At 41.8% G+C, this 12,032-nt stretch overlaps 2 protein-coding genes across 3 annotated transcripts in view; both read right to left on the bottom strand.

The window, feature by feature from the left end:
* Positions 1 to 12,032, bottom strand: part of TZMP1 (transition zone microprotein 1) — a 414,174-nt gene that overhangs the window by 227,143 nt on the left and 174,999 nt on the right. The window lies entirely within an intron of this gene.
* Positions 5,301 to 11,386, bottom strand: TMEM215 (transmembrane protein 215). Of its 2 annotated transcripts, none has more exons than XM_077912238.1 (2): positions 10,849 to 11,386; positions 5,301 to 10,601 (listed from the first exon to the last, which is right to left on the bottom strand). In XM_077912238.1, exon 2 carries the CDS (start codon positions 10,541 to 10,543, stop codon positions 9,839 to 9,841), a length of 705 nt encoding a protein of 234 aa, XP_077768364.1. In that variant the 5' UTR covers positions 10,544 to 10,601; positions 10,849 to 11,386; the 3' UTR covers positions 5,301 to 9,838. The 2 variants fall into 2 exon arrangements, with proteins under 2 accessions (XP_077768364.1, XP_077768365.1); XM_077912239.1 differs by lacking the exon at positions 10,849 to 11,386 and adding an exon at positions 10,711 to 10,840.

The raw sequence follows: 12,032 nt of genomic DNA, 5'->3' as shown, positions 1-12,032 counted from the left end.
TTCCCATATGTCAAATTGTCTGTAATAATTATAAGTATCACAGAGATGGTGATTTTAGAAGCTGTTTATATCAGTTATTTTCATTTAAGAGCTCCAAGTTATTTCAGCAAAACAAATGTTTGAAAGGTGGACTGCTTAGTTTGATTAGTTATTTGTCTCCAAGTGAAATGAACCTTGCCCCAGAAATGCAACCAAATCAAACAGTTGCTTATGAATCAATTCTTCTTAAAGTAGAGTTTGGTTAAACTTGTAAACCTTAGTCAGGATGAGTCTAATCTTCCTTCCTCACAGTTGTGCTGGAGATAAGCAGGCTGGTCAGGTCTTTTTCTGTGTAGTAAAGCCTAAACAAAGTGTGTGGGATGGGGGAAGCCTAAGCTATTGGCTGGCCCTTCCCTACCTGGCCTCCTCTCCATCTCTCTGATTTTTTTTTTTTTCATTTCTCCAAATAAACATGTGCCATGCTTTCTCTTCCTTCTTGGCCTTCATAAACACTGTTTTCTTGGCTTGGAACACTCTTTCTCCCCTCTTTAGTCAGCCACTTCCTATGCAGTTTTTAGGTCTCATATCAGACCTTTTCCCCCATGACTGTGATATTGATTTATATCAAGGAATGCATATTTGGTCTTTGTCCAGTTTTTTGCATTAAGCTCCTAAAATTGTAGAAATTTCTTAAATGCTGACCACCATAAAGGTATCTTTTGTTATGTCAACCAAGTGACTTTTGTAAAGCCCCTCGGTCACCAGATGGGAGCTGGTTGCCAGGGGAATCCATTTTGTTATTAGAGGATTGGGTCTTTTCTTTTCTCTTCTCTTCTCTTCTTTCTCTTCTCTTCTCTTCTCTTCTCTTCTCTTCTCTTCTCTTCTCTTCTTTCTCTTCTCTTCTCTTTTCTTTCTTTCTTTCTTTCTTTCTTTCTTTCTTTCTTTCTTCTTTCTTTCTTTCAGATTTATGTATTTATTCAGAGGGGCTGGCAATTGAGTCAGTCACCAATGGCCAATCATTTAATCAATCATATCTCTGTGATGAAGCCTCCATAAAAACCCTGCAAGGATGGACTGGAAGAATTTCTGGATTGGTGAACATGTGGAAATTCAATAAGAGTGGTGTGATCTGAAGGATATGGAAGCTCTGTGTCCTTTTTCTATATCTTGCTCTGTGCATCTCTTCCATCAGGCTGTTCCTGAGTTATATCCTTTTATAATAAACCAGTAATCTAGTGAATAAAATGTTTCTCTGAGTTCCCTAAGTCACTCTAGCAAATTAATCAAAGCTGAAGAGAGGGTTGTTGGAACTTTTATTTATTTTAAAGATTTTATTTATTTGAGAGAGAGAGAGCACTAGTGAGGGGGAGAGGAAGAGGGTGAAGGAGAAGCAGATTCCCTGACAAGCAGGGAGCCCAACTCAGGGCTAGATCTCAGGACTCCAGGATCATGACCTGAGTCAAAGGCAAGCACTTAACTGGCTGAGCCACCCAGGTGCCCCTAGAACCTTTAATATGTAGCCTGTTAGAAACACAGGTGACAACCTGGACTTGCAGCTGGCATCTGAAGTGGGAGGGGGCAGTCTTGCAGGACTGAGTCTTTGTGGAATCTGATGGTATCACCAGGTAGATGGTGTCAGAATTGAGTTGTGAGATGCGTAGCTGGTATTGGAGAACTACTTCTATGTGTGGGGAAACTCTCCCTTCTACCCCTACACACGATGGAATTGGTTGATCCCTTTTAGACACTTTTCCTGCTCAGCACCCTTCCCCAACGAGGTGAGGACTAGGTGTTCCTGCCAAGTTCTGCTGTAATATCCTCACCTTAGCCATTGACAACATTGTTTTACCCATCAGCATCCCCCTGCTAGGCTGTGAGCTCCACAAAGATGGGAGCCTGGTCTGATCTGTTCACTGTGACATCTTAGGCCAGCACAATACCTAGCACATATGCACTGCTTAACCAGGACTTGTTGAGTGAAGGAATAGATGCTAGGCTGTTTTTGGAAAGGGGGATGAAGAGGACAGAGCCCCGCAAGACTGACAAAAGCATCAATAGCATTCTCTTGTATTAGGACCTCGGTAAGGCCATGATTGCACATTGCCCTTCAACATTTTTGCTGCTGGCCTCTATTCTAACATAGGGTGAGAGGTGAGCTTTGGAGGGATCTCAGGCCTGTGGGGGAGCAACTGTTCTGGGCTCTGTATTTTTGCTACCTGAGGGTAAGAGTCTGCTTTGGGGGACCCTCCAGGGAGGAGAACTCAGCCCAGCTCCATTCCTTTTCTGTCCTTGCCTCTGCCAGGCATATGTAGATGGGCTCTTAGTCTTGGCCTCAGTAATGCTGCTCATATCTCACACCTTGTTTTTTTCAAGCACATTTTTTTGAATTTATGCATTTAAAATGATTTAATTTTGAATACTTTAGCTAATAGTATTCACTTTTACTCCTTTAACTTTCTAATTTTTATTGTACTTCTTAGTCTATTGAGTAATTTTTAAACCAGATTGATCTTATTTATTGGATGCTGTTTTATATTCCTTTTGACTCTGTCTAGCAGGATATTTTTATCTAAATTCTGCCCTTATTAGAATATTTTTAAAAAAGATTTTATTTATTTATGACACACACACACACAGAGATAGAGATAGAGAGAGAGAGACAGACAGAGAGACAGAGAGACAGAGAGAGAGGCAGAGACTCAGGCAGAGGGAGAAGCAGGCTCCATGCCGGGAGCCCGACATGGGACTCAATCCCAGGACTCCGGGACCACGTCCTGGGCTGGAGGCAGGCGCCAAACTGCTGAGCCATCCAGGGATCCCCTAGAATATGTTTTAAATTGTGTTTATTTCTTTTCTTAATCATTTAAAAATTTATCAAAATTCTCTAGCATTTTCCTTTTACTCTTTTGTTTTTTAATTATTTATTTTTTTAAAAAGATTTATTTATTTATTCATGAGGGACACAGACTGAGAGAGAGAAAGAGGCAGAGACATAGGTAGAGGGAGAAGCAGGCTCTTCACAGGGAGCCTGATGCAGGACTCTATCCTGGATCCTTGGGATCATGACCGGAGCCAAAGGCAGGTGCCCAACTTCTGAGCCACCCAGGCATCCCAGTTTTTTAATTTAAATTCAATTTGCCAGCATATGGTATAACACCCAGTGCTCATGTCATCAAGTGCCCTCCTTAATGCCTGTCACCTAGTTATCCCATACCCCTATCTACCTCCCCTTCTGCAACCCTTTGTTTTAAAACATTTTTCTGTTTGGTTTATCCTCTCAGTCCATTTTCTAGCATTTGGTGCTAAGTTTGAGACAAGAAGTGGTGATGTCAGGGGAGGATATCACAACAGTGACTTAATGAGGGATTGCTGGCTCTTCTCCCTGTACTGACAATTCCATATGGACACATTCTTCTTCCTTTGCTGTACCCTTCCCCACCCATACTCAAATGAGGTCCTTCTTGCTATTGCTGAAGGAGAGCACCTTCTAATTACCATACTTAAGAAAAAGAGTTACTCAAACCAAGTGCCACTTTCACTCAGTCAGATACTTTGGAAATTTACAGGACCAGTTACATGAGTCTGAAGTTTATTCAGACTGGCCTCAAATGCTACTCAGAAGAATTGCTGAGCAATGCCATCATCTTGTTCCATAACAAGACAGAGCCTTTTCTGAACCCCAAACCAGTCTCTGAGCATCTCACAGACTTTGTTGAGAAGAAAAGCTTCACTGAGGAGTGGGGGTTGGGGGTCTGCAACTCAACCCCCTGAGAGGGTCCTGAGGTAATACCCAGGTGGCCTGGAAAGTCCTGTTAAGGATTATTGGGTAGAAGCACAATATAAGGACAATAACCAGGCTAGCAGATTATATTCTGTTGACTGATTTACAGGATTAACCTGAGTACATTAATTTACCTTCTTTCCAGTTAGGAATTCAAAAGATTGATTGTCAAGTTCTTCCAGAACCATCAGTTCTTGTTGCATGTGTAGTACGGTCACTGACTCATGAAGGGAGGCAGGGAGTAGGAGTTAGGTCACTCATGGAGGGAGGAGAAAATACTCTGGAATGGTTTCTTTCTTTCTTATCCTTGTTATGTAATATGTGGTTTCCCCAAAGAAACAATATGCTAAATAAAAATTAGGGTCCCAACCCACAGAAGCCTATTTTAGACCACGCTTTTGCTGACTATATTCAATTTAATTTAGTTCAAATCAAGAAGATAGATATTTTTTTTCCTGCGAGAAAGAGGAAGAAGGAAGGTTGTGAGAGTGACCCAAGTGGTACAATTTAGAGTTTTCAGTGAGCAGGGTAAAATGTGTGTGGAGAGGGTGGTGTGGAAAGATGAATAAAATGTGGCCCCTGCTCTCAAAGAGCTCACACTGTAGCTATAGAGACAGACAGATACTCAGCTAATATGTGCAATGATAATGGTGGAAGTGTTGTCAGACTAGAGGATAGTAGAAATATTAGTTCTAAGTGGGAAAATCTAAAAGACTGTGGAAGATGTGGTAGCTGCCTCTCATGATGTTAGGGTCTTGCACAGAAGAGGAATGAAGGTAGGGTGGACATTTGAAGCAGAGAAAATGATTGCACGAAGACTCAGGTGGTCAGCTCCAGAGCACAATCAGGACACAGTCAAGAAGCTGCTGTAGAGGATGGGAGGTGGGGTGGAAGAGCACAGGCGCAGGCCGACCTTTTTGAGTTGGTCTGATGGTCTAATCACTTACAGAGTAGGTATGTCCATACTTTTCTTGTTAAATTACAGGCAGTTGATGTTCAAAAGCATATTTTTTTCTAAACAAATGTGGTCTGATCTCGGACTGAGGAGTTGTCTCATATATAATTATTTATTACCATAAAGAGTAAGAAAGTGATTAATTGCCAAGATATTTGTTATATTTAACTTTCTTGGGATAGATTTATCAAAGAGCAGCACAAGAGACGTTTTCATAGCTTTATGTCCTGTTTTGTAACTGATCCATTCTGCAACACTGTACCTTGTTATGGATAAAGCAAGTAAAGCTTTGTGCTGTCATTGAGGATACTAGGTCTGCAAGCTGTAAAAAGCAATCAGGGGGAGGAATAAAGAGAAACACAAAGAATGGACCTCTAAGAAGGGTCAGACCCAGGAATAATTTGCAAAAGATTGTGGATATCTGATATCAATGTCTACCTATTTGTGAGTTTCTGGACAGCGTCATGTATAAACTTCTTTCTGTGGGTTGTTCATGGGGTAAGGAGCCTGTGGTAGGTGGTGAGAAATCAGAGACATGACTCAGTGGTGTTTACATGATTTCATGTTATGTGGACAAGAAGAGGCTGAATGAAATTCAGTCCTTTATTGAGATATCTGGTTGAGCCAAGCATTTGTCTATAACTCCATCTTCAATTCATTCTTTCCATTGAGGAAGAAACAGAAAACTCATGGGTAGAGTCTGTTGAGTTCCTGAAATTCCAGTTCTAGGTAACAGTATACATACATATTAAATATATTATAAAATAAATGGTGAGATACTTAAATAAAATGCTTTTGAAATGTTACAAAGTAATTATTGTCTACATCTGGTTTCCATTTTTCTTGTTCAACATTATGCTTTGGAAAATTGACACCTCTGTAAACTGATTTTGAGATATACACTAGTGGTATCTTAACTGAGGAAATGTTTCATCTTACTCTTAAAAATATGGGCTCCATCTCATTCTTAAAAATACTGGCTCTGGTCCCAAAGGGGGGACCTTTTTGTAGAAGCATTATTTTGGCCCTTACTCTACGTCTTGCCCACGAGTCAAGAGAAAACCAACAATGTCAAGGGTTTGATTCATTTACACATTTCTGTCCCCTTACTCTCATCCATAAGGAGACAGCTTTTCAATTGTAAATGGTCATCTCTTTGGGCGAATGACAAATAATGTAGCTGTGTTACCAACAATAGAAAAAAACATACAAAACCATCCATAAAATATGTCATCTGGCTAGCAATAAGGAATAGCATGTTAAATTATGGTACCTTTTGAAAATGGCATATTACACAATTGTTAAATGGTAATCAGGAACACTGCATAGAAACATGAAAACATACTTGGCATATAAATAAAAGAGAAAAGAAAAACACACAATTTTAATATTTAAGTACATTTGGGGGAATCCTGGAGGATAATATGCTAAAGTTGAAATATAGTAGTTCCATTAGGATAGTGGGCCTGTGGATTTTCAAAAAAAATTTCTTTAATGTTATAAAGTAATAGTAACAATGAATTCACTGAGTAAGTGATGCTACAGGTGCAGAGGGGAGAGAGTAATAAATAGAGGTTGGATATTACAAAAGGGAAAAACATTCAAAAGAATGAATTTTCCTTAACTACATGTGCCAGCATAGTGGGTATTAAGATCCATAGTATTGAAAACATTTCCAAAGGAGATTATTAGTAGGGTTTGGAAGAGAGTCTGCACCTAACTATATCTGGATTTTGTTTACCGTGATCGTAATAGAAACTAAATCTTGAAACAGTTGTCTAAAAATGCTCCAGCTTTGGTATCTTGGCTAAATCCACACTTTGAAATCAAGAAACAAAACAAAAACAAAAACAAAAAACCCAAAAATAAAATCAAGGAACAGTTTGAAAAAAAGAACCCATGAGCATAATAAATAGGAATATTGAACAAGAAAAAAATCAATAGAAATAATTTCAAAAATAAAATGCCTATTTAAAACCAAGTTGAAATGACTCTGGATTAACAGCAAGTTAAAAAATAACTAGTACCCACTTTAATTTATGTCTGTCTGAAAACCCTTAAAGGATACAGGGAATAGTCTTCATGTCTATTATATATATTTTTTTAATAAATTTTTTAAATTTATTTATGATAGTCATACAGAGAGAGAGAGAGAGAGAGGCAGAGACACAGGCAGAGAGAGAAGCAGGCTCCATGCACCGGGAGCCCGACGTGGGATTCGATCCCGGGTCTCTAGGATCACGCCCTGGGCCAAAGGCAGGCACCAAACCGCTGCGCCACCCAGGGATCCCCCATGTCTATTATATTAATATCAACAATTTGCTAAAACTGTTGACTAGAGTGAGCTGCTGTTTTCCTCTAACAAGCTCACTTTTGTCACCTTGTTTTCCTTCTCTTCCACTTCTGTTCAACAGAATGGGTGTTTCCTCTGAATAGTACTTAACAAGTGTTGATTTGGGGCACTAGGCTACCTTCCTTTATATTAAGAGGGGGTTACTTAATATATGATGTTTAAAAATTCACACACACAATCACACATTTTATTCTTTCTGATCAAAGTTAAGCCACCCAGTCCACATTTGCAAACCATTATTTTAGCACTGCAGAAAATTCCCTCTAGAGCATATTTAGATACTTTAAGTATTTTAAGTAGGTGGATGGAAGAAGAAGACTGAAGTTAAGTTTCTTCTGAAATAAACTTGAAAGTGTGATCAAATATCTTAGATTTCTAAACTAGTAATTGACTTAGGACTTGGACATTGGAGTATGTGTGTGTGTGTGTATGTGTGTGTGTGATATCAAGGGGTTTGAGATGATCTAAAAGATATAGAAAAGTAACTTTTATACACCTTATACCATACCTAACACTACAAACATCTCTTTTCAGACCTTGTATAGGATTTGCTGAGTTTCTGTGAATATCCCTCTCTGATATCTTGCTATCTCTTCATCCCTGAAGATGTCTACAAATGGCAAGCAGATTAGAAAGGGTTTTTTCCCTTCAAATTAGAAGTTTTATTCTGGAGAGAGTTAGCCATTAATTTTCACCTTCACTGAAACATGATTTTCATCTTTCAAAATGCCCTAGAATTATTAAGAGGTATTGTGATTTTAGGAAACTATTTTCCCTCCATGCCAAATCCAAAGTAAATTACATTTACTGCAAAGGTATGTATTGAATTATTTGGGGGCTATAGTAACATAAAAAAACTATTCTTAATTAACATCTTCATTTTATTTTCAGAAATGTATTTGTTGAATAAATAATATTTGGCAATAAAACCAATCTACTTTCATACATCTACAAAATTCTTTTGAGTAGTAGTAAGAACTCAATCCATGTCACATAATTTTTATCATGAATTGCATAACTCTGGCATGCATTTTGCTGTAACTCATTCCCTGGCATTATCTAAAGTGTCTTTGACATGATGCCATAGAATATTCAAACTAGGAATGAACGATAGACATACTCTAGTATAAGTCCGTCCCACTCCTCCCTGATTTCTGAGGAGTGAGAACTAAGGTACAAGAAGATAAAATTTGCCCAGGATCACACATCTTATTTTCTGACATTTAAGCCCTACTAAAAAAAATCATACTCTTTTGATATTGATTTGGAAATTGTGATTTTTAAGGGCATGATTCTTAAGACTGCATGATTGCTGCACTTAAAGACTTGCAGAATTGGACCCAAAATATACAAAAGGGGTATGACTAGAATTTTTGTCCTCAGTTTCTCCTTTGGGAGAAAGTGGCTGAAACTATCTGATCATTAAAAATAAATCATCATTCTGTGAAGAATGCAAAATATTCTGATCTTCAAGATGAAAAATATACCATGATTTCTCTATATAATTCAACATTTCTTTTCAATATTTCTCAAATGGCATTCTGGCTAATTGCCCTCTTATCTATTACAGTTAAGGAAGTTAAACAGAAAATACATTTTAGGATCCCATTGTGCCTTTTTCCTTCAGCAGCAAAAAATTAATTATGAAATAAAGCAGACTTCTGTCATGCAACACTCACTGATTAGGTGAACTTAATAAAAACTGAGTTTTAGTTAAATCTAGTAGATTAACTCTTGTTTCATTGGCATTTATAGTCTTTGGGAATGTTGAATAAATGTAAAAATAATGACACTTCCATAAGTTTAACCATTGCATTTTATGTAAATTCTGCATAAAGTTCAAGACTAATGTATTGACTTCATAGTTTTCAGATTTTAAAAGACATATAGGAATAGTTATGACCAGAACTCCCAGAAATGTAAAAACACTTGAATACATATGTAAAACTCATTTTGACTTGATAAACACAAATTCTAATCTATGAAAATATTACATCAAGTCATTTTGCACCTGATGAGGAAATTATACATGAATGATAGTATATATTAAAAAACACTTAAGATAAAGACCCAGTAAATCAATTTAAATGAGTTTAAGAAGTTAATAACTATCTAAAAATGTTAGTTTTTTACCTAGCTGGTCACACTTAATTTATTTTATTTGAAATCTCTGATTTTGTCAGAGAGTAATATCATAAAACTCAATTAGATAATTCAACTGCCTTTAACTAACCTTTCTCCAAAAACCATCCCACCTAGGATGGAGTAGCTTTTCTATCTTGACTTTTCTTCTTTCAGCAAATAAGTATGAAAAGCTTTCACTAGACAAAAATCTTTTCACATAATGAAGCACTAACTTGTTTTGTCTTTCAATTTATTGAGACTTAAAGCAGCTCAGTTTCCCTATGGCAAGTCTATGTATCATTTCATGGCTGATATCTGTAGCCCACTCTAGATTTATCTTGATTTTAGCACTTTCTGGGTCATTTTACAAAACATCCAATATGGTTTAATTATTAAAAAGCAATTAGAACTGCTTCCTCTCCTACCCACTGCCTCTTACAGTGTCCTTAACCCTCATCACCCTTGCCTAAAATATGTCCCCAACATGCCTATTTACATGGCTCTCAGGCACCCGGGGTTTGCAAACCCACCACATACCAAGTCAATTTCTAACAGTTTTTAGGCTGTTGGAGCAGGGTAATTTCCTTCCCCTGGAAGCTGAATGTAGTCACGTTTCTATCAACACAGCAACTCTTGTATGCAAAGCTTAGACTATTGTCTCGTGGTCCCACCTGCCTTGGCTCTGATTGATGTAACAACAGTATCTGTCATAGGGACTGTTCTGCTTGTAGGAGCAAACGATGATACTGTCCTGGGGCACAAAGAAGATGCTGTCCTCAGGCTCAGGGCAATCAGATCGGTCCCAGGCTGAGCACTTGGCATCCAAGGCACTGTAGGCAAGGGAACTGCCTGAGGGACAGTAGCCATCCAGGTATCTAGATGTCTCCTCCTGATGCCCACTCTGGACCAGGCTCTGGCATTCTCCTTCCGGGCGTGTAGGGGTGGTGATGGAACTGGCCACAGGCACCTCTGTCTGCCCCTGGCAGGGAGGCTTCCCCCTGAGGCCCACCTTCTTAGCCAGCTCATCTGAGCTTCCCTTGCCTGACTCCAGGTCTGAAGGGGTCCTCAGCAGTTCCACCACCTCCTTGTCCTTGGATTTCCGGAAGCAGGGCAACTTGCGGACCCATAGCAGCTCATTTTCAGGCCACTTGGTGCATCCCTCAGTTTTCCTGGCCAGGGCAATGGCTGCGATGCCTGGTAGGCAGATAGCTGGCCCGATGGCCAGGAGGGGGATGTTTCCCAGAGTCTCTCCTTTCATCCCAGAGACGGTGAACATGAAGCCAAAGACCAGAAAGACACTGACCAGAGCCACCACCAGCCCAGTCCTCGGGTTTATGTCATCAGGCCGCATCTTTCACTCCATCCAGGTTGGGGGCTGCTTGCTGGTTAGAGAGCAGTGGTTCTCTCTTCTGTCAGAGGCAAAACCACAGTGGGTTAAAAAAAATAAGAAAGAAAAAAAAAAAAAGAAAGAAAACCCAAGTCACTTTCCCACCCACCCACCAACTCTCTCTCTCTTACTTGTCTCTCTCCACTCGTCTGCCAATCATGATCTCTGGGTCTCTATTTCTTCCTCTGTTTCTCTGTCTCTGTCTCTCTCTTACTGCCTCTGTCTCTTTCATATAAACATCCACCAACTGGGGGCACAAAGGTAGATACCTGAGGTTTCCTGCCGTCTCCCAGGAGCGGGGAAAGAAGCCAGGCCGAGTCTCCTTAGAAACCTCCACAACAGCTGTCCCCTCGGATCTCTCCCTTGTTTCTGGAAGGAAAGCCTGGCTTTGCCCACTGACTCTGCATCCAGGAGGTGGGACGTGGGAGCGCGTCCTTCCCGACAGTGCCCGTCGGTCTCCGGAGCTCTGGGAGCGGAGTAGCAGCACGGCCTGGCGCCGGCTCTGCGCACGGGGCGCCGGGCGCTGGAGGGAGGAAGGACTTAGTCTGGGAAAGAGGGAAAGAAAGCACCGCGCGAGTCTGGCCTCGTTACATCACGTTCAGAGCCGGCTCAGAAACAAAGAAGGACGCGCGGGGGCGCGAGGGGTTCAGACCCCGGGGAGAGCCACCCGGCCAGAAGAGGGTGCCCAGGGTCCCCTCGGGGTGCTTGGAGCAGCCGGGGGTCCGTCCCGCCGCTGCCCGCGGGGGCCCAGCAGGACGGCTGCGACCACTTGCGTGCCTGGGGAGGGTCTGGGGGAGCGCGGCTGCCGCTGGCCGCGGGGCAGAAGTCGAGTGGGTTTGCCACGAGGCAGCCTGGGCCAGAGGTGCTGGCTGGAGATGTCCCTCGGGACCTGGACCTTTCTCCAGTTACAAGTCTAGGTGACCCGGCCCGACTGACAGCAGAGCTCCCGGGGGGGGGGGGGTCCTCTGACCTCGAGGCTCTCGGGGCTCAAGGGGCTGCACCGCTCCAGGGTCCCGCTGCGGGCGGACCGCTCTTGGCGCGGGCGCGGGGCCGCAGCCGTGCGCAGAGCCGCTCCAGCGGCAGAGAGGGCTGCGCCCCCAGAGCCCACAGGATGGGCGCCCAGGCTGAGAAAGGGGTGAGGAGTGGGTGTCAGGTCTTGCTCGAGACTTTGGAGGAATCAACAGAGCCCCTCCCCCTGGTCTTCCAGCTCCAGACCCAGGAGTGCTGGCCTTGGAGACGGTCCTACTCCAGTACCGCGGTGGAGCCAGCCAGCCCGACTAGGTCAAAGGAGAAGGGTTCTCTGACCCGGATCCCCATCCCTGCAACTTTGCACCTGACACCAGCTAGCGACGAGGAAGGGCCTTGACTGGGAGGGTCGAGCAGTGGTCAACACAAAAGTATTCCTTTTTTTTTTTTTGACCTGGTGACGGATTAGAGGACAGGTTGCAGGGGG

Source organism: Canis aureus, chromosome 10 (assembly GCF_053574225.1).
Source record: "Canis aureus isolate CA01 chromosome 10, VMU_Caureus_v.1.0, whole genome shotgun sequence".
NCBI classification, from domain to species: Eukaryota; Metazoa; Chordata; class Mammalia; order Carnivora; family Canidae; genus Canis; species Canis aureus.
The sequence above is the reverse complement of the archived record's forward strand: the minus strand, read 5'-3'. Positions and strand labels throughout refer to the sequence as shown.